The 26,857-nt window shown below is 39.0% G+C and overlaps 1 protein-coding gene across 10 annotated transcripts in view; it reads left to right on the forward strand.

Moving 5' to 3' along the window:
- LOC134356877 (FYVE, RhoGEF and PH domain-containing protein 3-like) overlaps positions 1–26,857 on the forward strand; it is a 269,626-nt gene that overhangs the window by 226,277 nt on the left and 16,492 nt on the right. For all 10 annotated transcript variants that reach the window (XM_063068102.1, XM_063068108.1, XM_063068106.1 and 7 more), the window contains 7 exons: positions 5,141–5,287; positions 6,083–6,175; positions 6,262–6,341; positions 6,532–6,562; positions 6,663–6,767; positions 9,286–9,345; positions 26,088–26,213. In XM_063068102.1, coding sequence (XP_062924172.1) covers positions 5,141–5,287; positions 6,083–6,175; positions 6,262–6,341; positions 6,532–6,562; positions 6,663–6,767; positions 9,286–9,345; positions 26,088–26,213 — 642 coding nt within the window. The remainder of the gene's footprint in view (positions 1–5,140; positions 5,288–6,082; positions 6,176–6,261; positions 6,342–6,531; positions 6,563–6,662; positions 6,768–9,285; positions 9,346–26,087; positions 26,214–26,857) is intronic.

Here is a 26,857-nt window from a genome sequence, read left to right on the forward strand (position 1 = left end):
TATTTACAACAACAAACATCCCACCTCTCCCGGAAGTTCCGGAAGTCTCCTGCATATGAATAGTGGCTCCCTGAACCCGCAAATTATATACAATATCACGGAAATCAATTTTTTTGAAAGCGAAAGAGTGCGCGAGAGAGAGAGAGAGAGCGCGAGAGAGCGAGAGAAAGCAAGTGAGAGAGAGAGCGCGCGAGAGAGCAAGCAAGCAAGAGCGTGAGAGAGCGCAAGAGCAAGCAAGCGAGAGTGCCCGAGAGAGAAAGCAAGTGAAAGAGAGAGAGCGCGTGAGCGACCACGAGAGAGAGAGCGAGAGCGCGCCATGGCAGAGTGTTCCAAAAAAAAAGATATAAAACATATGTCAGCTTCTTTAACTCACATGTTTTGGTCATGTCCTTTGTTGGAAAAATATTGGAAAAATATTTTTGATATTATTTCAACGCTGTTGAATACAGACTTACAACCTCACCCAATTAATGCTATTTTTGGATTACCAATGATAGAATCAAATCACTTAACCCCTTCAGCTCGTCGGATGATTGCATTTCTTACTTTAATGGCTAGAAGATCTATTTTACTGAATTGGTAAGAGATTAACCCTCCTACTGTATTTCACTGGTTTTCACAAACTATGTTGTGTTTAAATTTGGAAAAAATTACAAGTGTGGTTTATGACCCTTCCATTAAATTTGAAAAAACTTGGAGGCCATTTATTCAGCATTTTCATATGGTATAATTTGACCATTTCCAAACTTATTTTACTTCTCTGTAGTGTTGGTTGAGAGGAATGGAGTTGTCGACACTAAGATTTTCTTTTTTTCCATTTTTACGTTGTTAAAATTGCCCAGGTTTTTTTTTAGTTTAGTTGATTAATTCTGTTTAGATTAGTTTTTTTGAGGGGGTTTTATTTTTTTTTCTTTTTTCATGATTTTTGTCTAGATATTTTCTTTTCATCCTGTATTATTCATTGGTATCCTATATGATTGGGAGTTTTGTCAATTAAATACTATTTGGTTTTATAATTACTCATGTTAAGTATAACAATGTATTCCCAACAACTTTGTATTATTGCTATGTTATGTTTATATTCTATAAAACTAATAAAAAGATTGAAAAAAAAATGTACGTCACCCCAGACTACACTAAAGTGTACCCCTGCCTAATAGGGGTCAAAAATAATGACAGTGTTACTCGCTGCATTATTTGCAACAGTGACTTTTCTATTGCCCATGGTGGGTTAAGACTGTAAAAGACATGTTGAAGTGAGTTTAACAGGTGTCATTCGCTCATTAGCATAGCTAATGTTATTTAAACCAGCTGGCTGGCTGCTAAGGAGCTACTCTATTGCAGACATCCCATCTCTCCTGGAAGTCTCCCGCAAATTGATGGTGCTACCTCCCTGAAATCAGTTTTTGCAGGGTGGGATGTCTGCAACAATCTTCATATTAACGGGCATGTTCAACTCATGCATGGCCTGCATGTCTTCTGCAGCATTGCAACAACTTCTAAGAAAAAGACTAATCTTGAAGAGTTTTCACGTCTTCCGACTTGATGTGCTGCCAAGAACGAGCCTTTTCCTTGTAGGCCGCGGCAATATCAGATCCTTACCAAAGTGCTCCTGTAGTAAGGCCTTAGCCCTCAGATATTCTTCCTCCGGGCTGGCTCGATTGCAACCTTTGACAAGCTCTTTAGGGTAACCTCCAGTGTACTGTCGAGAAATTAGAGACAGTCACCAAAATCTTCAGTCTTACTTTTAATGCTATTCCTGAAAGCCCTCATAAATGAATCGCCATCAAAGATTTGAATCTCTCTTTTAAGCAGAGATGCAATGCATTGTTGTTGCATCACTATACTTGTTATTTCTTTTCATGTCTTTATGGCCTCCAGACCTTTATCATCTGAAATACGAGTGTCTTCATACCATAAACTAATGTTCTCAGAAGCACCTTTTGCTATTGGTCATGTCATAGGTTCAGAGTGCCTCCTTGGTGTAGGCTGAGAGTGAATACTTGGGGTTCAAATTACTGGCTCGTGGACTTTACATTCTCCAGAGATTCAGTATGCTGGATTTTCTCTGTCTCTGGTCAACATAGGAACTACCCCCAAAGAACAGCACTGCTGGAGCTTGTTTTAGCAATTGCAGCCTGTAGCACTTTAACTCTGCCCATTTTGCCTGCAATTTCTTCCTGCAACTTCACCTCCTCCATCTGTCTTCGAAGTTGCTCTGCCTTTTATTCCTGATTTTTCCAAAACTATTCCTGGTTTTTCTGAAATTATACTTCCTGATGTCCCTGATCTCTCCGAAGCTGTTCCACCTGTTCTTCCAACACGTGTTTATCCCTGAATATCTGTTGCCTTGTGTGTAACTTAGCTAAATCAGCCTCCATTTTAGTGTGTACCAATGTGGTATTTAGATGCACGGGATGTCGATCTCTTATCGTCAGGACTGGCTGCATACACGTTAGACGTGCTGTTCTCAGCGCATACGTTATCCTGTGACTTGTCACCTTTATACGTAGTCACAGCCTGTACTGGCTCGTAAATGTTTTCATTTCCCCCAGGGAGCTGACCTTCAACATAGCATATTTATTTCAACCATTGTTCAGCCTCTGCTGTGACTGTACTAATAAGCATATCAACGCTTACAAAATCTGCAACCTGTTTATCTCGCTCAGAGATGGGCATTAAAGAAAGCAGCCTAATAGTATCTTCACAAAGAGCTTTAAAATCATCCAAATAAGACTGCACTCCGGAAATAAATTCTTGCTCTTCCTGCAAGGATTGCTAATTGACAATGTTAAATCTTTAATCCTCTTTAACACTTTATTATAGTCCTTTCAGAGGCTGTCAACCCTGTTCACCAAAGCTTTCCCCATAAACTTAATTTCTCTCTTAGTTCTGCCTTCAACATTACTACTTCCAGCCTGACTCATTTTGAATTCTAAGTGCGCAAACAAGACAAGACAATGCAGTTTCAATTCAGCTTTTCAATTCTTCGGCATTTCAACAGAATCAAGGATCGAACACTTCAGAACAGTGCAGTCCAACCCAGTTGGACATGGCAACGTTGACCACTTCAGAACTGTGTTTCAAATCCAAACACACAGTGTGAAACAACAAAAAAGATTGTTACTTGCCACAAGCTGCTCCAGGCTGGTGCTTCCAGTTTCTTGGATGCATCTAACGGCTCATATCCATTTGGTCTAACTGTCGAAATCTTTGCTGACAAAATGTAGCAGCAAAAACTAATCCAAAATCAAACAAAACAATTGCTGTCTGTCTTTGACCATACGGACTTGTTATACTTGCATGATATGCCCACAGCTCCAAAGGTCGAATGCTATATTCAATCCTTCAGTCAGAAAAGATACAACTTCCGTGGTCCCAAGCTGTAACCTGCCACAAGATAAGCAGGAATACGTAACTTATTCCCTTCACTTTTACCATGCCCCCACTAATGTGACCTGTTACCATAATAAACGTGCAACACACAGTACGTGGCTTCCATAAGCTTTACTTGTCACGTGTACATCAAAACATACAGTGAATTGTGTCACTTGAGTCACAGCCAACACAATCTGAGGATGTGCTGATGGCAGCCAGCAAGTGTTGCCATGCTTCTAGCACCAACGTAGAATGCGCACAACTCACTCACCTGCACGTCATTGAAATGTGGGGGGGAAACCGGAGCACACGGTCACAGGACGAGTGTACAGACTTCTCACGGACCAACTCAGGATTTGAACTCCAATCGCTGACGCTGTGTAGTGTTATGTTAGCTGATATGAAACCGTGCAGTCCACTGCACCACTGTGCAACCCAGTAACATTTGTAGTCCTGAGCTTCCAGATGTCATGGGTGTAATTGCTTACAAGTTGGCAATTTCACAGCCCAGATTGAAGCATCTGGGGATTTGTTTTAATAATAAAACTTTAGTAAGGTTATATTCAGAGGTGGTGCAGAAAGGTAAATAATCAGGAAAAGAAAAAAAATGACAAGATTATTTACAAACAGAAGGAAATCTGCAGATGCTGGAAATCCAAGCAACACACACACAAAATGCTGGAGGAACTCAGCAGGCCAAGCAGCACCTATGGAAAGGAGTAAACAGGCAATGATTCGGGCCATGTCGCTTCATCAGGCCGGGAGAAAAAAGACGAGAAGTCAGAGTAAGAAGGTGGGGGAGGGGAGGAAGAAATACAAGGCAGTAGGTGTTAGGTGAAACCAGGGGGGTGGGGGTGGGGACGTGAAGTAAAGAACTGGGAAGTTGATTGGTGAAAGAGATAAAGGGCTGGGGAAAGTGGAATGTGATAGGAGAGGACAAATGACCAGGGAAGAAAGGGAAGGAGGAGGAGCACCAGAGGGAGGTGATGGGCAGGTAAGGAGATGAGAGAGGGGAATGATGAAGCGGGTAGTGATATTACCGGAAGTCCAAGAAATTGATGTTCATGCAATAAAATGAATTACTTCAGATACAACTGACACAAATATGTTAGATTTTTATTGATTTAAAATTTTACTCATTTTGCTATTTCTCTCACTATGCTGCTTAACAGTCCTGTGGTTTAGTGACAGACTGAAACTGATGGTGCAGAGTAAGAGGATGCAGACAGTGTCACTATTAAATAGAACAATAAAGTTTATTTTTCAGTTTTTACTTTGGGAATACAATTTGTTAGCCTCAATTCTTCACTGTTGTTACTTGTTATTAATAACATATTCCTGTTTGAAGAAACTAGTAAAAACAAGTTCCACTTGTGTAAGCCCTTCTTATCTTTAGAAGTTTTATTCCATATGCTATTGTTTGCAGAAATTTAAAATTTCATCATTTAAATTTGTCTTTAGTGACCCATTAGTAACTGAGAGTTAATTGTGTCACTTTGTAACAGTGAAATGTAATCCTTTTTTAATAATTTCATCACCAACTATTGCCTGTTAAAATAATAGGTGTGTAAATCATCTGTGGATTAAAAGTGATGAAACTTTCCATGCACCTTATTTAGTATTCATGAACCTATTTAAATATTAAGCAAGCCCCTTGTACAATCGTAATTTATTGAATTAATGTAATATATTGTGTCTGATCAAAAGCTATGATGACAGGAATCTTGTTGCATCAAGATATTAAACTTTTTTTATTTTCTAGGAAAAAATGAATAAGCTACTGGAAGTTTATGAAAGGCTTGGTGGTGAAGCAGATATCGTCAATCCAGCTAATGAACTTATTAAAGAGGGCCACATTCAAAAGCTGTCAGCTAAGAATGGTTCAGCTCAAGATCGATACCTGTTTCTGGTAAGCCATCGTCAAATTTTATAAGGTATCAGCATTTATCTATCCTCTTCCCCACATTTTAGCAGATATGGTCCATTCCTTCATACAGGAGCTCCATAATTACAACTGTTCATATTATTTCATATCACAGATTTGTCAAAGCTGCATTTTGCTATTTCTCTACCCCGCTGCTTAACAGTCCAGTGGTTTTGTGACAGACTGACTGATGGTGCAGAGTAAGAGGATGCAGACATTGTCACTATTAAATAGAACAATATAGTTGGCTTTACTTTTCACTTTTTCACTTTGGGAATACGATTTGTTAGCCTCCGTTCTTCACTGTTGTTATTAATACCGTACTCCTGTTTGAAGAAACTAGTAAAAGTAAGTTCCATTTATGTAAGCCCTTTTCATCCTTAAAATGGGGCACAACCCCCATAGCTCTGGGAAATGGTTATTATCGATTGAGTAAATTAGATAAAATGATTTATAAGGACATTTCTCATACTCAGTTTCAGGGAAGAATTGTTTAGGCAACTTAGTCAAAACAGTTTTTCTCAGAAAGCCGCTTCACAATGTTGTAAAATTTCACCATGTTGTATAATTTTGTAACATTATGGATTTTTATGACTTTTGCATAAATAACTTGATACGGTACCTAGGTTCCTTTAATGATTTATTAAACTTCTATTATTTCATGGCAATCATTTATTAATTAAATGGAAATGAAACCACGTTATCTATCATAATTGCTTAATATTATTTGCATTATTTTATAGCTAGACACTGTTTGAAATCAAATATTTTTATCTTTAGTTCAACAATATGGTTCTTTACTGTGTGCCAAAGCTTCGACTGATGGGACAGAAATTCAGCGTGAGAGAAAGGATTGACATTGCTGGAATGCAGGTTTGTGATATAATATTGTTACAAAATATAAATTATTTCACAGAACATATGTTGGCATGTTGAGAGCAATTTAATCTCTTCTTTAGGTCCAAGAAATTGTGAAAACGAATGTAATGCATACATTTACAATCATGGGAAAGCAGCGATCTCTGGAACTTCAGGCCAGGTATATGGAATATTTTAATTTTTCATTATGATTGTTCTGGTTAAACTTTCTGTTCAGGTTCGAAAGGAAATGTGCAGTGGATTGAAAATGTATGAAAGCAAGTTTTTAAAATGTTTATTGAAAGGAAGAGTTCAAGCAAAAATGACACAATTATCAATATAATGAATTCTCTAAAACATTAATATTTCAGGACTGAGGAAGAAAGCAAAGATTGGTTTCAGGTATGGAATGTCCAGCAAAATATTTTGTTACTGAATTGTTTTCCAGTCAATGCTGGAATTAGTTGTTAAATATCACAAAAACATTGTTTTTTCAAATTAGGTTATCAATGCTACAATTGAAAAGCACAAGCAAAACAGTGAGACCTTCAATAAGGCTTTCAATAGTTCTCTTTCAAGGGATGATGAAAATCCTCCAGATTCTCCTGTAAGTACCACATTTCTTCGAGACTGCAATATATGGTTGCCTAAGAGGCAGCTGAATTAATGATAAACAGTTACGGCAAACTAAATACAAGACTGGGAAACTGTAGTGGTTATTTAACACCTTGTGAAATCAACAGGATTTCTGGTGGGGCTTGCCAGTGTAGACTGCACATCTGGAGGTGTAAACAGTGGATGAATATTTTGGTATGAAATTTCTAAATGTGAATTAAAAGTAGCAGCTTGGGATGCAAAACGTCTGTGATTTATTCCTTGCCTTTCATATTTTTGTTACCTGTGCTATCAACATCGTTTTCTGTTTTTCCATTTACAACCTACTCAAAGCTAGTGCCCAACTAAGGAAGAGAGAGATCATCTCATCATCTTAATTATAGAGGAGTTTTCCACTCTCTTTCCTCTATGTCACATCTTGATGTTCTGCTTTTCAGCCCTTTGCTCTAAGGCCTACACATACGAAAAAATTTTTGAAAATCTTCTTAATCATCTGGGTCACCTCATCAAAAAACTCATTCAGGTTTGTAAGACGTAACCTTCCCTGATGCACAAAGCCATATTGACTATCCCTAATTATTCCATGCTTTTTTTTAGAAGTGAGTAAATTTTAGAACATAGAAATCCACAGCACATTACAGGCCCTTCGGCCCACAGTGTTGTGCCAACGATGTAACCCACTCTAGAAACTGCCTACAATTTCCCTACCTCAGAGCCCTCTATTTTTCCAAGCTTCATGTACCTATCTAAGAATCAGTGGTAGAGGCAGATCCTATTGTATCTGCTTCTACCACTGTTGCTGGCAGTGCATTCCACACACCCATCACTGTCTGTGTGAAAAACTTACCTCTGACACGCCCTCCCCCTGTACTTGAACTACTTCCAAGCACCTTAAAACTATGTCCCCTCGAGTTAGCCGTTTCAGCCTTGGAGAAAAGCCTCTGTCTATCTACATGATCAATACCTCAGAGGATTTATCCCTGAGGATCTCTGTTAAAGGCTCTGTTAAATACAACACTTCAGGTGTGCAGCACACAAAATGCTGGAGGAACTCAGCAGGCCAGGCAGCATCTATAGAACAGAGTACAGTGGACGTTTCAGGCCAAGACCCTTCAGCAGGAGGGTCTGAAACATCAACTGTCCTCCTTTCCATAGATGCTGCCTGGCTTGCTGAGTTCCACCAGCATCTTGTGTGTGTTGCTTGGATTTCCAGCATCTGTAGATTCTCTTTTGTTTGATTGGATTTCAGGTATGCTTTGTTTGCAGTGTACGACTCTATAATTAAGTGTTGAAAACATTCCTTTTTATCTCTTTTAGCCATTCATTAAAGTAACTTTTCTTCTAAAATCCTACCATGCTTTCTAACTGCTGCAACATTCTACCATCTTGCTGGCAATAGTATAAAAAAGTATTGCCAGAATTTTGCAGGAAGTATCAGTATTACCTATAAATACCAATTAAAAATAAGTAGTTATGCATGAAAAATGTGTGAATGAGGCAAAGAAGTGCCAGATGGAGTACAATGTAGGAAAGTGTATGGTCATAGACTTCGGTAGAAGGAATAAAGGTGTGGACTATTTTGTGAACTGGGAGCAAACTCAAAGACTGGAGGTGCAAAAGAACTAGGAGTCCTAGTACAGGATTCCCTAAAGGTTAACTTGCTGGTTGCATTGGTAGTAAAGAAGGCAAATGCTATATTGGCATTCATTTCAAAGGGACTAGGATATAAAAAGGAGGATGAGGCTTTACAAGGCATAGGTCAGACCACATTGCGGTATTGTGAGCAGTTTTGGGTCCTATATCTAAGAAAGTATGTGCTAGTATTGGAGAGGGTCCAAGGGAGATTTACGAAAATGATCTTGGAAATGAAAGTATTAATGCATGAGGAGCATTCGATGATTCATTGACACCTCCCAAATATTGAAAGGGTCTGAATAGAGTGAACCATGAAGAGGATGTTTCCAATAGTCTAGGACCAGAGGGCACAGCCTGAGAATAGAAAGATGACCCTTTAGAATAGATATGTGGAGGAATTTCTTTAGCCAGGGGGTGGTAAATCTGGAGTTAATTGCCACAGATGACCAAGTCGCTGGGTATGTTTAGAGTGAAAGTTGATAGGTTCTCGATTAGTAAGGACGTTAAAGGCTATGCGGAGAAGGCAGGAGAATGCGGTTTATTCTTCTCCGTCATACAGAGGGAGCTTGTCCTGCCATGAAATTGTGAAAGTCACATCAATCTACATTTAAAAAATGACTTTACCAGTTCCGGGTAAAGTATATGCCTTAAGTAGTTTGAAGTATTACAAAGCAATTAATGGTGATCAGCAACCTGCAACAAACCACCCACCACACCCCCAGACTTCTTTTGAAGCTCACTATTCATTGTTTATAATTCTGTATCTTGGAAATTTTCAGTATTTGAAGTGTTTTATGAATTTAGTTTGTTAATGCAATTCTCAAATGATTGTCAACTCAGTTGCAATGTGTTTCTTAAAATGTTTGGTCTTGTAGGTATCAGGTGCAACTTGTGCTGAAACTAATCCAGGAGGAGACTGCTCCAGCCCAACTATGGTAGGTGAACATTAACGTTATTCAGACCATAATCTTACATCAAATTTGTAGAAACACAACAGAGATTTTAGCCAGTAAATAGGAAATGTGTAGCCTTTATGAATCCATTATTATAGGATTTTCTTAACCAAGTTATAAGGAACTGAAACTGTCATAAACTGCTTTAAGTATGCTGAAAGATGTGTAATTTTGTTTATCGCATGTTGAAGGATACTATCCAATTGGTGCATCATCTTTTTGGCTTTTGATTTCTTTCCAATCTTTTTCCGCTTTTGTACTCTAATGATAGGCAGTGTGGTGGAGCTTTGCATTGCATCCAACAACCCAGGCAATGACTCCAGGCCACAACTTGAACTTCCTTGCAGGAGTGCACAGAAACAAATGCAGAGGGCATTTGATTGGAAGCAGTGGGAAAGAGAAAGTGGGAGGGCAAAATATGAGTATTCAAAGAAAAAGGGAGGGAAAGTGGTGAGGTATAGGAAGTGAAGAACAGGGGAGGGATACAGTGAAGAATGGAAGGCAGAACAGAGAAATAATGAAAGGTTCTCAAATTGAGATACAAGTCTCAACCTGAGATTCTGGCCATGTGTTTTCAACTATTTATGTTTTCATATGTTTAAGCCTATTAAGGTTGCACAGAAGCACCAATAAAAAAAATTGGTGTATGAGCCACACAAGAGTTTTAACAACTTGTGGAATTTTGCTTCTAATTATTATTGTAATATGAAGGTAAGCATTCCTGCATTTAATCCAAGTTCAAAATGCTTCTCAGAACAAATCTTTCTATAAAATTAATTACCTGTTGATTTCTTGTAGACATGGCTGCCAGAAATATAACTCAACTAAAACATTTAAATAGTACTTTTCAATTTTTTATTAGAAATAGAAATTCTAGATTGATGTTCTATTGGAAAATATTTTGTTCTATATTTAGTTATTTAATGAACTAGTAATTATATTCGTATATTTTGAGCTGTGGGAATTTCAGTTTGTAATTTGTTTAATGGTGAGACCTCTCAGATCATTTGTTGCAGAAAAAATTATCTTTATTTGGAAGATATTTTAAGAAAATTAAGCTACCTCCATGGACAATTAGGTCTGATTACAGCTGCAGAAGAGCTGTAGATTACATATGTTTGTAGAAATAATAGCAAAAATGAAAACAGAAATTCACAAAAGTACCATTAGTGCTCTTCATTCTGTTTTCTGAGCTCCTTAAACTTTTATTTTCAAAAGATACAAATACATGGATAGCAACAGTCATTTAAAAACATTTATCATTGCTGTTTTTATTGAGTTTGTCATGTTATTGATACAAGTTGTTTAGAGGATGAAACTAGTGAAAAAGGCAGTTATGACATTTTATCTATTTGTCATGAAATATCTAAGCAGGCAATGAAAAGAGGGTGATTTTGAAGTGATGTGCTGTGTGCAGTGACTATTGCGTAGAGGGATATAGATGTTCAAATTCCACCTTACATTGACATTGACATTTCTACAGGGAAGTATGCCAAGTCTTTTGATTCTCTTCCTCTGGGGGTCAGTATAAGCTTTCCTAATTCAAGTGCAACAGTTACTGTACTGTCTTTCAATGAGGTTTTGCAGCGGTGCAGAATTTACAGGCATCCTGTTTTAACATTGGTTGCTGTATGACACAGGATTAAGTTGAGAAAACCTTGTGTTGTGGTTTGAAATTGCAGGAGAGTTGACATTTGAATTTGCTGCGTACAGCTATGATTCATGATTTTCGTCAGACTATCATTTGGGACTTTCTGCAAATGGGAGGGAAATCTGTCTCAGTTGTGTCACCCCATAGTCTACGTGCCTAGTGGATATTCTGTGGAATTGTGGAAAAATCTGCTTGGAAGTTTTTATAGTTATCTGTTGAGAGAGACTGATGAATGTTCTAGAAAAGAACTATAAATTAATTACCAATATTGCCACAATTACTTGTGTAATTTTGTCTCTTGAACTACATTAAATATAGGTATTCTGTTTTTATTCCCTTCATACTCTCATGCATTATGCATTGGTTTTCCATTGTCCTGATATTACATGATGACAAATCAGTGAATGAATGCAGTGATTCCAGTTAATTGGGACAGGTCAGGACAGTTTGGTTCAATTAAGCATCTGTCCCAATAAGCCAAAGCTTCATGGAAAATGTATAAAAAAAGACAAACTGCTGTTTAACTGTGTAACAATTATGTATTTAAATGAAATACAGAACAAATTAGAACACTACTAATACTACCACAGTACTATAGAACTGTGTATTAATTCCTATTAGTTATTGACAGAGGAACTTGCCTCGTGTACGTAGCCTTGTTCTTTTGATTGACTGTAAATGAACAAAATCAGCACAGACAGTTAGTGCAGATAATGAACTCCCTTCATACAATGCTTTCAAATTTGCATCCTCCAAATCTTCATTTTCATTGTAACATAGATGGTGGTCGATACCCTCAAATCCTTCATAGTACCTAACTTGTTGAAGTAGTAAAATCCTTTCATTTTCACTCCCAGCTGTTTCTGGGTTCTCCAAGCCTGAATGCTTGAAACCGGAGTGTGCAAAATAGTTCTGAATTGTCTTACTGCTTATTTCTCACCAACAAAAATTATTTTGACAAAAGTCAACTTGTTTTTTTGAACACAAATACACATAACTGACTCTATTTAAAAACTTCACTTTAAGTTTTGTCCAACAGCCATACAAGTGCTTAAGTAAGATTGATGCTAGTTAGAAACTGTTCAGCAACAGTCTCCTGTCCCAGTTAAGTGGCATCGTGTCCCAAATAAACAAAAGGAACCCCAGCTAGTTTCATGATTAGTTTTTGTTCTTCAGGAGTTATCCCAAATAAGATTTAGGACAGAGATGAGGAGAAACAGTTTTTCTCAGAGAGTGTTGAATCTGTGGAATTCTCTGCCCAGGGAAGCAGTTGAGGCTTCTTCGCTAACTGTATTTAAGTTACAGTTAGATAGATTTTTACATAGTAGGGGAATTAACGGTTATGGGGAAAAGGCAGGAGCTGAGTTTACAGACAGATCAGCCATGATCTTATTGAATGGCAGGGCAGGCTCGATGAGCCGGCTGGCCTACTCCTGCTCCTATTTATGTTCTTATATTCTTATGTCCCGATTAACTGATCAAAACTACTTTACTGCCAGTGTGTGAAACATACCAAGCATAACACACTGAACAAACAGTATCAGAACAAACAACACAATAGCAACCAACAATTTACAAACAGCTGTGAGCTATCAACAATTAGCAGAACGTTTACATGCATAAATGTCAAGAATCAGACTTAAATAAATGTCAGCATATGAACAGACTCATAATTATCAACAGAACACGGAGAGCAGGAAAGACCATTTAACAGATGTTGTGCAGGGACAGTTAGAATATTACACCTCTGTGAGTTTTGTTGAGAAGCTGGATAGCTACAGGAAAGAAATTTTGGAGATGGTGTTTAGTCCTGGTGGTGATGGACTTGTAGCGTCTCCCTAATAGCAATTTGGTAAATTGGTAGCTGTGGTCAGCAGTAATTTTTCTTGTACTTTTTCTCACTTTAGCCCAATTAACTGGAATCCACTGTATATCTCTTGAATTTGGAATAGTTTTCATTAATGGAGACCATTATTTCTGTTTAAGGACAGCGCTATCCTATGTTAGTTCTGAACTTTCAACAAACAACAGCTACTTAGATGGCATCTGCAGATTATTTCTCAGTCCATTTTCTCAGTTTCTGTTCCTTTTCTCTCCATATCTTACTCTTCCCTAGCAGCAGAGTATCTGCTACAGTTCCTAGTGTGTTTGCTGAGGAATTTACATGCTGAACTTGTGCCCGGTTGGACCAGGCACAGGAACAGCAAACCCATTCATTTTACTGCTAAGAATCTGCTGCAATGGATGAGTAAGTACTTGGTAATTTACATAATTAAAAAGAATAAGAAACCAATGTATTCAAAATAAGTATTTTGCCTGTTAATTAAATAAATTCATTCACTTTCATAGTTTTTGAATATGTCAGGAACATTGACAAATTTGATAGGTGATTGTCGTAAGTTTTTGTCAGCTGTTATGTCGGCAATACTTGTTCTGACACATCCACATGACGACATTAAGTTGCACAAGGTCCTGCTTCATCATGGTTTCAGTGTGAATTTATCAGCATGTTGACAACTGTGGATCAACAGAATATAAGTAGTTACTGTTTTTTTCAAGAAAGCATATTTGAGTGAAATAGAAACAATGTGTTGCTGAAAGCCAATTACATTAAAACCAAACTCTAACTTAGAACTTAGATTTCAAGGCTTCATCTTTTCTCTGAAAAACAAACATTTAACCACACCGAGCATTTGGTATTTAAATCCCTTCCAAACCAAAACATGACTTAAGGATCTCAAAATAAACATTAAAAAACTGAGGTTTATCAAACAAACATAACTTTCAACCTACCTCCAAAGCAAAAATCATTCTCTCTCCCTCTCTCCCTCTCTCCCTCTCTCCCTCTCTCCCTCTCCCCCTCTCCCCCTCTCCCCCTCTCCCCCTCTCCCCCTCTCCCTCTCTCCCTCTCCCCCTCTCCCTCTCCCCCTCTCCCCCTCTCCCCCTCTCCCTCTCTCCCTCTCTCCCTCTCCCCCTCTCCCCCTCTCCCCCTCTCTGTCTGTGTGTGTGTGTCTCTCTCTCCCTCTCCCCCCCTCTCTTTCCGAATTTCCACAGTCTGGCTGTGCAGAGATGTGCTGACGTAAGGCTTTTGACTTTCATAAAGCAGCGGATTGTGGAAAAGCTCTTTCAGCAGAGAGGGGACCTGACTTTAGCAGGCACACTTTGAAAGATACATTTTTCTTTAGTACAGGGCTCCTAAAAGTGTAGTCATTCATGGGGGCGCTTGTTCTAATGCACACAACTACATTGCCAGCATCCTCCTTCCATGAGTGCCCTTTGCACGAGGAAACTGTTTCATAGGTGCACTTTTGTTCAGAATCCTGCTTGGGTTTGTATCTTTTCCCCAACCCAAGAAAGAATCTGCCACTTCCTGCCCCATCAATATCACATGCACACAGTCCGTGTCTGTGCTACCCAGGAGCAGGCAAAGTACTTTATTGGACTGTAACTCTAAGGGATACTGCTTGAAGTCAGAGCTATGAGGAGGAGCTGTTAAGTGGGAAATTCAGCTATTGTTCCTGAAAAAGATTAGTGCTAAAAGAGAGAGCCTGGTTGTGCTGTTTTGGACTTTATTTATTTTAATAGAGCCACTTGAGATGTAATCCTGTAGATTGCTGATGCATTTTAATGCCAAAAACTGTGCAGTTGGTTTTTAAGACCTCTTCTTTGCAGGGCATCCGTGAATAAATGTATATAAGGTCATTCACCAATAAAAAGCGCACAAGTTCTGTTACTTCAACCCATCTCTAGAGACTTTGACAGCTGCAGAATAGTGTGGATGGTTGGTGCACAAAGAAACAGCAGTTACCGTAATGATAGCAATACACAGTTACGTGAGTTTTGTACAATAAAGATGCAACCTGTTGCTAATTTTAGTCCAGTTATTTGGGCAGACAGATGAGAGCGTAATTGTAACTTTCAGTTCTGGCAACAAGCAGTAAGATACAGCAAGAGGATTTCCTGTTTGGTTCTCTTCTTGAAATGGTTATGGTTTTAATTTGAAAATAAGCCATTCTGCTCAGCTCAGCTACACCAAAGCCCATTTTCTAGTCTACATCTGTGTTCCACTGCTATCCTTTGTGAAAATTCGACCTGTACCTTGATATATTAGATAAATGACAGGCACATACTGATTGTAGCTTAGTATGTGGCAGCATGTAAAGGGAAGTGGTGTTTTGTAGTGTCTTTACAACTTTTACCAATTAGAAACCTATTTACTCATATTGTTGTAATGCTACAACACCACTGTGCAGTGAGTGTGGGTGGTTTATCACTCCCATTGAAGTATAACTGTTTGTATTTTACCTTTTTTTCTCTCTTTCCCTTAATGTCCTGTTATTATTCAACCTTATTTGACTTCAGGTTTAGTGATTTAAATAACAATATAAATTTACTATATTTTAACTTTGCTGTCAGTCTTTAGTTGGATTGGTTGAACATCATTGGTTACCTGCTTGCAGATTCACTTTGGAAAGGGTTGAATTTAGACAGACAGGAAAATCTACTCAACTACTCACTTAAAAATCTGAGGGCATTCTAAGTGAAGTGAATGATTAAGGACATTTCTTTGTCAAGGACTGATGTGAGCCATTCGGTTTATGGCCAGAGATTTGCGTATCTGTTACCTAAATTACAAACAGACTTTTAAAGCATTTCAAACGGTCTGGGTTGATGTAATTGTGTTATTTTGCAATAAGCACAGTATTCTCTAGACCATCTGAAAATGTAAAGGTGAAAGTTCTATACCCAGAAACCATCTTCTGCAGGTTTAATTTGTTGCAACATTTGTTTACAAATCTACAAATTACTATAAAAGGCAGCATTTTGAGTATGGCGTCGAGGTGCCCTGTCTAAAATGGAGTCAATGGGAATTTGGGGGAAACCCTTCTGCTGGTTGGAATCATACAGGCACAAAGGAAGATGGTTGTGGTGGCTGGATGTCAATCATCTCATCCTCAGGACATCACTACAGGATTTCCTCAGGACCAACCATCTTCAGCTGCTTCATCAATGACCTTCCTTCTGTCATAAGGTCAGAAGTGAGGATGTTCGCAGATGACTGCACAATGCTCTGCTCCATTCGTGACTCCTCAGATCGTGAAGCAGTTCATACCCTAATGCATCAGGACCTGGACAATATCCAGGCTTGGGCTGACAAGTGGCGAGTAACATTTGAGCCATGCAAGTGCCAGGCAATGTCCATCTCACAGAAGAGAGTCGCTAACCGTCTTCCCTTGACAATCAGTGGCATCACCATCACTGAATCGGTTATCAACCATTGACAGGAAACTGAACTGGTCTACCCATATAAACACCATGTCTACCGGAGCAGGTCAAAAGCTAGGAATCCTGTGGTGTGTAACTCACCTCCTGACTCCCCAAAGCCTGTTCACCATTTACAACAGGGGTCCCCAACATTTTTTGCACTGCGGACCGGTTTATTATTGACAATATTCTTGCGGACCGGGGGTGGGGGGGGGGTAGGGTTGCCAACGGACAAGAGTAGCCATCAAATACGTTGTGTTTACCCTGAGAAAGGCTACCGTAACCATGACGCCTTGCGCGAGCACCAGCGTGCATGCGTGTACATGCCAGTTTTTTTCTACAAATCGTTTTTGGCGATTCTGTTCGGGGGGGGGTGTTAATCACAACCGGAATATAGGTAATAAGTGGCTAATACACTCAATTTCGTTTCTAAAAGGGTTTATCTAACAAATTTAATATTAAACACAGCGCATATTTTCCTCGCATGAATATAGTGATAAGTCAATTATAACTCACTTATAAGTCAATAGCATCATAACATTTTAAGTAACGTTTGGATATTAAACACACAGCACATATTTTCCCCATATGAACATATAAAATCACTGCAACACACCAATATCGCTGAATCAGTGGGAGCCCTGGGCTTGTTTCCCTGCAACGAGACGGTGCCATCGAGGGGTGATAGGAGACAACGATACTCGAAGGGGATTCCTTATGTCCAGTCTATTCCGCAATTTAGTTTTCGTTGCATTCATTGCAGAGATATGTTGGAAATGGAAGCAGCGTTTTCAGTGCTTTCGTGGCTATTTCAGGATATTTAGCCTTGACTTTGATCCAGAATGCCGGCAGAGATGTTATGTCAAACAAACTTTTCAGCCCGCTGTCACTTGCAAGCTCGAGGAGTTGATCTCCTTCCCGCGCTGACATGGATGACACGTGGGTAATGACCTCGCGTGTGTTCAAGCTCAACAGTGGGTGTGACAGGGAATGAGGAAAGGTGCAGCTGACTCATATCGCCAAATCATATCGTTTCCTCACGGCCCGGTAGCACATGCTTTGCGGCCCCGTACCGGTCCGCGGCCCAGTGGTTGGGGACCGCTGATCTACAAGGCTCAGGTCGGGAGTGTAATGGAATACTCTCACCACTCGCCTGGTTGAGTGCAGCTCCATCAACACTCAAGAAGTTTGACACCATCCAGTACAAAGCAGCCCACTTGATTGATACCCTTTCCGTGAGAATCCAATCCCTCCACAATCAAAGAACAGTTGCAGCAGTGTGTACTGTCTACAAGATGTACTGCAACAACATACCAAAGTTCCTAAGGCAGCACCTTCCAGACCCATGACCACTACCATGTCGAAGAACGGGAACAGCAGATACCTGGGAACGCCACCAATGGGAAATTCCCCTCCAAATCACTCACTGCAGTGACTTGGAAACATATCGCCATTCCTTCATTGTCGTTGGGTCAAAATCATGGAATTCCCTCCCTAACAGCACTGTGGGTGTACCTACACCTCAGGGACTGCAGCAGGTCAAGAAGGCAGCTCATCACCTCCTTCTCAAGGGCAACTAGGGATGGGCAGTAACTGCTGATTTAGCTGGCATTGCCCACAACTCGTAAATGAATAAATTCCTAAAAATCTAAATTTAGTGTGTGACGCTATTTCATTTTTGCATATAGCATGTTAAGTTTAAGGTGATAATTATTTGCACTTCAACAATTGGTAACAGCAGTTTGAATGAATTATATTGCTTGTGAAATTGAAATGCAATCTAAGTAATAGAGTTCACAAAGTGTACATTGGCTCATGGAAAGTGAATTTAGGAATTAAAATAGAAAACCAAGGAGATGGTACATTGGTATTTTGCATTGGGTTTCGCTGGAGGGAATGTAAACATCTTAGCAATAATTAAAAATTGGGAATTGGAAGGGCGAGAGAAGGGTGATCACCAAGGAGGTAATAATAAGCAAATTATTGCAACAGTGAGCTGAAACATCCCCAGATCCTTATAAAATTCATCTTATTGAGATTGCTGATACTATGCTGTAAATTTTCCAAAATTCCCCAGGTATGGGGAAGATTCCATTCAATTGCAAAGTAGCAAATATAACTCCTTTTGTTTTAGAAAGCAAAGATGACAGAAAGATGAAAATTACAGGCTGGTTGGCTTAACATCTATTATAAGTAAAATGTTATTAGCTGAAAGTCAGTGTGATTATTTATTTATTGAGATACAGCAGAGAATAGGCCCTTCCAGCCCTTTGAGCTGCGCTGACCAGCAATCCCCCCCCACCCCCGATTTAACCCTAGGCTAATCATGGGGCAATCTACAATGACCAGTTAGCCGACCAATCGGTATGTCTTTGGGATGTGGGAGGAAACTGGAGCAACCGGAGGAAACACACATGGGGAAACATACAAACTCCTTACCGACAGCGGCGGCAAATGAACCCAGGTGGCTAATACTGTAAAATGTTGTGCTAACCGGTACACCACCGTCATGCTCCTGTGAAAGCCATGATATTTGACCAATATTTTGAAATTCTTCGAGGAAGTAGCAGGCACTGTGTATGAAGGCAATTCCAATGTATGAACTGTTCTTAACTCTCCAGAAGGCATTTGATGTGATGCTGCATCACAGGTCATTATGCACAATAAAATCTCAGCTGCATTTAGTAATGTATTAGCTTGGATACAAAGCTAGCTGGCTAACAGGCAGGAGTAGGCAGAAATAGGTAACTATTGTTGTACCACAGGGACTGGAGCTGCTTAGCTGTTTACGATGTCTATATAAATGATTTAGATGAAAGCACTATAGTTACGATTGCTAAATTTTCTGGTGAGCTAAAGATAGGCAGGAAAGTAAGGCATGATGGAGATAGAAGGCTACAAAGGCCAGCAAAGTGACAGGGTAAAAATCTGACACATGGAGTATAATGTGGGAAAATGTGGAATTTTCCCTGCCAAAATTGACAATTAACAAAAAAAATATAGGAGCAGAAATAGGCCTTTGGCCCATGGAGTCTGCTCCTCTATTTCATCATGGCTGATCCATTTCCTCTCAGACCAAATCTCCTGCCTTCTCCCTGTATCCCGTCATCCCTGGACCAATCAAGAATCCATCAATGCCTTAAATATACGTAAAGACTTGGCCTCCACAGCTGCCTGTGACAACGAATTCCACAGATTCACCACTCGGGCTAAAGAAATTCCTCCTCATCTCCGTTCTAAAACTCTCTATTCTGAGGCTGTGTCTTCTAGTCCTAGACTCTTCCCACCATAGGAAACATCCTCTCCACATCCACTTTCACCATTCAATAGGTTTCAATTAGGTCAACCCTTATTCCGAATTCCAGTGAATACAGGCCCAGAGGGATCAGATGCTCTTCATATGACAAGCTGTTCAACCTTGGAATAATTTTCATGATAAAAAGCAGTCTATTATCTAAATGGAGAGTGAATAACAAATCCCTAGCATGCAAAGTGATCTGGGCATTCTAGTGTGTGATTCTAAAAGAAAGGAACCAACCACTCTCTGACGGTGGTGTCTGAAAAGAGGATGCTGTCCAAGTTGCACGCCATCTTGGACAATGTCTCCCATCCGCTACATAATGTACTGGTTGGACACAGGAGTACATTCAACCAGAGACTCATTCCATCGAGATGCAACACTGAGCGTCATAGGAAGTCATTCCTGCCTGTGACCATCAAACTTTACAACTCCTCCCTTGGAGGGTCAGACACCTTGAGCCAATAGGCTGGTCCTGGACTTATTTCCTGGCATAATTTACATACTACTATTTAATTATTTATGCTTTTATATTGCTATATTTATACTCTATTCTTGGTTGGTGCAACTGTAACGAAAACCAATTTCCCTCGGGATCAATAAAGTATGACTATGACGAAGAAACAACAGGTGTTCAGGAAATCTAGCAACATTATCCTTTTAGTGCTTGGAAATCTAAAAGTTGGGAAGTTGTGCCATAAGGTAATTGTGAAATCCAATCTGGAGTGACGTGTGTAGTATTGGTCTTTTTAATTAAGGGAGAATTTTAATGCACAAGTTCAGAGAGGTTTACCAGGCTAATAGGAGGTTAGACAGGCTAGGCTTTTATCTGCAGGAGTTTTAGTGGGAGAGGATTTGATTAAAACTTAGAAGATCTAAGGAGTGTAAACCAGGTGGATATGAGATGATGTTTCCTCTTATTGGAGAATCTAGAACTTAGAGACACTGTTTTAAAAGTAAGGATAAATTCTTTCTTTGAGGAGTGTTTGGAGCCCAGATATTCAGAGCTGAAGAAACAAAGTTTTTGAATATTTATAAGGTAGGGGTACTTGGATTCAAAGATAGATAGAAGAAAAGGGGTGAAAGGCCACTGGGAGTAGGCATGAATGCAGAGTTGAGGTGACAATTGGGTCAGTCATGATTTTATTGAATTATGAAGTAATTTAAAGTTATGTTGCCTCCAACTGCTTCTCATTCTGATGTACATATGTTCTGCTCTGTATCCAACTTCAGGAAAGTTTAAAATGGTGAAGAATGTTTAGAATTTATAAGAGTTTAAACTTCATCAGAATTAGTTAAACTCTCACATTGAATTCTACATTTTTGTTCAGATGAGTCCCATGCACTCATGTGCTGTCATTGTTTCCTGTTATGATAGATGCTGCTTGTTCTTCTGTCTGATACTTCAAAGCCGGTGGTGTTCATTTGATTCTTATTTATTTCTTCTTCTGTTTAACTTTTGTTTTCACCCATCAGCCTATTGAACGCAGAAAGATACATCCATATTTCTTGTGCATTTCCCCAGTGTACATTAAGAAGGGCATATGTTCAGAGAGGATGAAAGAAATTTTAGAGCTCCTTGCTGAACATTGGAGCATGTGTATACTGTATATGTTCACAGTCATCTCATTTTCCACTTTCTGATGTTAATGTTCTATGGAATGTGAACAGCAGCTAATAGTTTACTCTTCATTTTTATATTTTCTTTAATAACCACTAAATTCTTGAGGAATATCCATTATATAGCACCAAATTACAATAATGCCAAGGTACTACATTCTGAATTTGATGCAGGAAGAAACTATATTACAATAACAGTAGCTGTATTTCAGCAAAAGATAAGGCCAATGAAATTTCCAAATTGATCTGATCTGTGCTGAACAGTATTTCGACTTAAAATTGGCACTTCTACAAATCTATTTGTAAGACATTGTTGAACTAGATTAGAGGTGTGGATGAATGGCTGGTTTATCAATCATAAAAGAAACATTTTGTAATCATTTTGAAAAATCGGTTCACTTAAATTCATGCCAGAATGTTATAAATCAACTTGAAACATAGAACAGGAAACAGCAGTGTATGCACAATTCAGGGTGTGGTTGTATTGCAGAACTAATTGTAGAATGAGCAGCAGATTGTGAAGTTCAGCCAACAGTATGAGCTGCAGATCCCTCTTTTACCTAGCTGAGAGCCTGGCTAAATGTAAATGGCCAGGTGTGCTTAACTTTCTCATCAGCCTCCATTTAAACTAAACTTCCTACCATCCCTGCTCTCAAGTCCAAGCTGTGTGGAAGTGACCCTCCTTTGCTTCGGGTTCAATAAGCAGCTGGTTCCTAAGTTAATTTGCAGCTTCTGTGTTGATCTTCATTCAATAGTGCCACAATTCATCCTAGCACACAGAATCCATAATACTGAAACTTTCATACAGTGCCACTGATGAAGGAAAGCTTCTTTGTACTTCACGGGAGTTCAATGATAAAGTTTAATGAAAGTGGGAATATAAAGCCAGGTAACTAAATGCTTGTTCCAGGGGATTTATATACAGAACAGTCTTAAAGGAGGTGGAAAGATGGAAACCTTTCAAGGGATTTAAGAATTGAATGATTCAAGCCATGCCTCTCAAATGATGAACACAAAGGAAATCAAGGATGCATGGGAAGATCACAGAAGTCTAGGAGTTGCAGGTCTGCAGAAATGGGGTGAGTGAGCTCATAGAGGGCTTTGAATATAATTATGAGAAGTTTACATTGGAGTGGCTGCTGCACCAGGAACCTGAGCACAGTAGTGGAGAGGGACCAAGTTTATGAAGGTTGGAAGTTGAGTGCTTGGCCAGGGTGAAAATAGGATTAATTGAGTACTAAAACATTGATTGTTATTTTTGGAGATCATCAAGTAGTGGAAAATAAATTATTTAGTCCATAAAGTGCTGCCTCCTTCTAAATTGGTACAACTTATCTGCTCTTTCTCAAATCTCTGAATGTCTTCCTCCTTCAAGCGTTTGTCCAATTTCCTGTAAAAGAATACAATTAATGTTGAATCCACCATCCTGTGAGAACATGCTTTAAAAATTCTAACCAATAGTTGTATCAAGATAGAGCATGACGAATGCTGGCATCTCATTCAGTTTTTGGAGACTTGTTTGAGTATTTAGTTGATCTATCTGTCTAATTACCATTCCGCTTGGCGTTATTAATCAAATGAAAAATAACTAGTGCATAATCAAGTTGAAGTTGGGTTGAATTGTTCTCTGATCTTGGTAAACGTTTCATCACCATATGAGGAGACATCATCAGTGCATTGTTAATTGTGGTGTGTCCTCCGAATGCTTGGCCTTTATATACTTAGCAATCAGCTGACTGGTCATCATAATGGAGCCTCAATTGTAATGTGGGGAGAAAATCTTGTCGCTGATTGGTTGCCTGGTGAACTTCCTGCGTTGTGGACTGGAATTTTGCCCGTATTGGCTCATAAATAAGATTGAGGTCTACCTACATGTCTATTTACAGAATTGCTCACGAAAGCCATGCTTCTAGGAATTCTCTTGCATGCAGTGTGTTTGCTTGTGCCATGACTTCTACTGATGCCCAGTCAAATTTGTGCCCCTCTCGATCTTCATGGGAGAATTGGTCATGTCACTTTGCAGCCAGCTGATGCTCATAGATGCTTGTGGATAGTTTCCTCCCAGTTTGGCTGATGTAATATTTACTGCAGTCCCCACATTGGATTTTGTAGACCACATTAAATATATCCTGTAATTAAATATACTACTCTAGAACATAGATTTATTATTTGTTCTTTCCTCTTTGGGTTGGAAACAAAAAAAATTTGAGTGAAGAAGCACTGGACTAAACTGTGATGACTTTTGGGCTAAACCAGTGTCTAAAGACTGCCTTGGTTTTCACATCAAGTAAAATAACTACACATTAGAAAATATCGGACAGGCTGATGAAAAAGAGGAAAGAGCACTGCTGCTTAGTTTCTGAAACTAAAATAGATTTCCTCCTTTTAGCTTGAATGTATAAGTGCTTTTATATTAATTATGTAAAATGCTGTTGAAATATTTATGTTAACATGGTTGGATGCAGATACTTTGTGATTTTATCAAGGCACTTGGTGGATATTTTAGGATGGTGCAAAGCCAGAAATGTACTGTATAAATAGAAGCTAGAGCTAAAGTTGTGTCCACTCTATTGGGATTGTTTTTGAAATTGGTGAAGGTAAAATTAGTTGTTAGCTTCTTCTGCAGTGCACTGATCTGCCTGTTCAATGTAAGTATTTTCAATTGAAATCAAATTGGTTCAAAAGTTCATTTATTATCAAAGCATGTATCCATATAGAACATAGAACATAGAATAGTACAGCACAGTACAGGCCCTTCAGCCCACAATGTTGTGCCGCCCTCAAACCCTGCCTCCCATATAAGCCCCCACCTTAAATTCCTCCATATACCTGTCTAGTAGTCTCTTAAACTTCACTAGTGTATCTGCCTCCACCACTGACTCAGGCAGTGCATTCCACGCACCAACCACTCTCTGAGTAAAAAACCTTCCTCTAATATCCCCCTTGAACTTTCCACCCCTTACCTTAAAGCCATGTCCTCTTGTATTGAGCAGTGGTGCCCTGGAGAAGAGGCGCTGGCTATCCACTCTATCTATTCCTCTGAATAGATATACATCTCTGATATATATCTCTGAAATTGTTTAAAATGTACAGCATATAAATGCTCTTTAAAATCAAGGTCAGATGTTGATGCTTGAGAAAAAAGTCAAATTATAAAAGCATGAATTATTATTTGGGGAAGTTCCAATGTATGCAGGACCCTTGGACGCTGACTCTATTTCTAGACATTCTCATGTAGGGTGATAACCATCAGGAAAACCAGGTGATCTTCTGTCATACATCAAAGTTGCTGGTGAACGCAGCAGGCCAAGCAGCATCTGTAGGAAGAGGTGCAGTCGACGTTTCAGGCCGAGACCCTTCGTCCCGACTGCACCTCTTCCTACAGATGCTGCTTGGCCTGCTGCGTTCACCAGCAACTTTGATGTATGTTGCTTGAATTTCCATCATCTGCAGAATTCCTGTTGTTTGATCTTCTGTCAGATGCTTCTGATGGTGATTCTGATGTAGTACACCCATCTAACAAAAATGTGCAAATATTTAGAAATAATCTTTTTCCCAGGATTCTACATACATTGGAATTTCCTCAAATAAGCCCTTGAATAAACTTACGGTTTTAAAATATTTAAATATTACTTATTTTAAAATTCAACTTCTGACCTTAGATTTAAAAGAATCTTATTTACTTTTAAGCAGTGTCAGTGTTGATGTATATAGAACTATTCAGACTTGTATATTTAATTTTAAATTGTTCATTATTTAATAAGCCAATTATATTCTTGTTCCTCGATTGACAAAAATGGCATTGTGAGGATAATTCTGAAGTTTAAACAGTCATATTATCGTATAGGTGGAGTGGAAATGGACAATAAGAGACATCTGGTACAGAATCAGAATCTGGCTTATTATCACTGACATAAGTCATGAAATTTGTTGTTTTGTAGCAGCTGTACATTGCAAGACATAAAAAATTACTGTAAGTTACAGTGAAAAATAGAATAAACAAATAGTACAAAAGAGGAATAGTCAAGTAGTGTTCATGGGTTCAGGGACTGGTCATAAATCTGATGGGGAAAGGGAAAAGCTGTTCTAAAATGTAAAATCTGCATCTTCAGGCTCTTGTACCTGCTTTCTGATGGTAGTAATGAAAAGAGGGTATGTTCCAGAAGGTGAGCGTTCCTAATAATGGATGCCACCTTCTTGAGGCACTGCCTTTTGAAGATGCCCTCAATGATGGTCTAAGTTTGCAGTTAACACAAAAATTAATGCAGTTGTGGATAATGAGGAAGGCTGGCCTGGGATACAAGAAGATATACTGTAGATCTGTAGGTAATCTGGGTGGAGAAATGGCAGGTGGCACTTCATCCTGTCAAGTAAAATACTGAATTTTGGAAGGTTAAGTGAAAGAGGAACATATGGTGGGTATATAAAAATTGTCATGTCAACTCAGGTAATCTTAGGGAGAATAGCTATGCAGCTGGAAATAAATACTAGTCATTTTGGTCCTACTTAAAAACCAGTTAAAATAATTGAATTGATTGTACAAGTGAAATTATGAACAAGTGTCAATGTAGAATCAAAAAGGAACGACAATGCCTGATCAATTCTCCTTGATGTGTCTGAAGGAACAATATTCTAAATGTGCTCTGGAATGGCCTGTGTCATTGGATACTTCATTTGACAACATTTAAGTTTAAATATGAGAAATCCAGATTGTTTTATTATATGGCATAGTGCTTAAAATGCTATTCCAAAATGGGGGTGGTATCAAGCCAATAAATCCAATACTGAAGAGGCAAAGAGCATTCGTTCACTGCCTCAGTGTTATGTAGCTCCCTTATGATAGTTGTATTAATTGTGCATAATGCATCTAATCCAATTTTCTCCTTCCAGGTGGATTCAGGCTTCAAAAGAGCTTCAAAAACAAAACGTGACAAGGAGAAGCAATCCTGCAAAAGCTGTAGTGAAACATTTAATTCAATTACTAAACGCCGTCATCACTGTAAACAATGCAATGCAGTAAGTACTAAAGGGAGAAATTCAGAGATTAAATTGACCAAAGACGCATTCCAGTAATTTTGTTTTTAAGATTTGTAAGCACTTCTTTTGAATTGACTTGGCAGGTCAGTTTAGTCATAAACAGTAGAGATTCTGCAGGTGCTGGAAATCCAGAGAAACACACACAAAATGCTGGAGGAACTCAGCAGATCAGGCAGCATCTATAGAGCGTCCTGATAAAGGGTCTTGACCCTGTACATCGAATCTTTATTCCTCTCCATAGATGCTGCCTGACCTGCTGAGTTCCTCCAGCGTTTTGTGTGTATGTAACACTTTAGTCCCTTACCATATCTTTTTTGCTTAACTGTTGTTATGGTAACTTACAGAACATGTTGACTTTTTCTTAAAATATAGGGACAGCAATTACAAATGTTTGGAAAAGCATGAACATATTAGAGACGCAAACAACAGGAATTCTGCAGATGCTGGAAATTCAAGCAACACACATCAAAGTTGCTGGTGAACGCAGCAGGCCAAGCAGCATCTATAGGAAGAGGTGCAGTCGATGTTTCAGGCCAAGACCCTTCGTCAGGACATATTAGAGACAGTCAGCATGGCTCTGTGTGTGGGGAAGTCAAACAGGAACCAGAGTGAGTCAGTAGGTT

This window comes from Mobula hypostoma, chromosome 15 (assembly GCF_963921235.1).
Source record: "Mobula hypostoma chromosome 15, sMobHyp1.1, whole genome shotgun sequence".
In the NCBI taxonomy this organism is placed as follows: Eukaryota; Metazoa; Chordata; class Chondrichthyes; order Myliobatiformes; family Myliobatidae; genus Mobula; species Mobula hypostoma.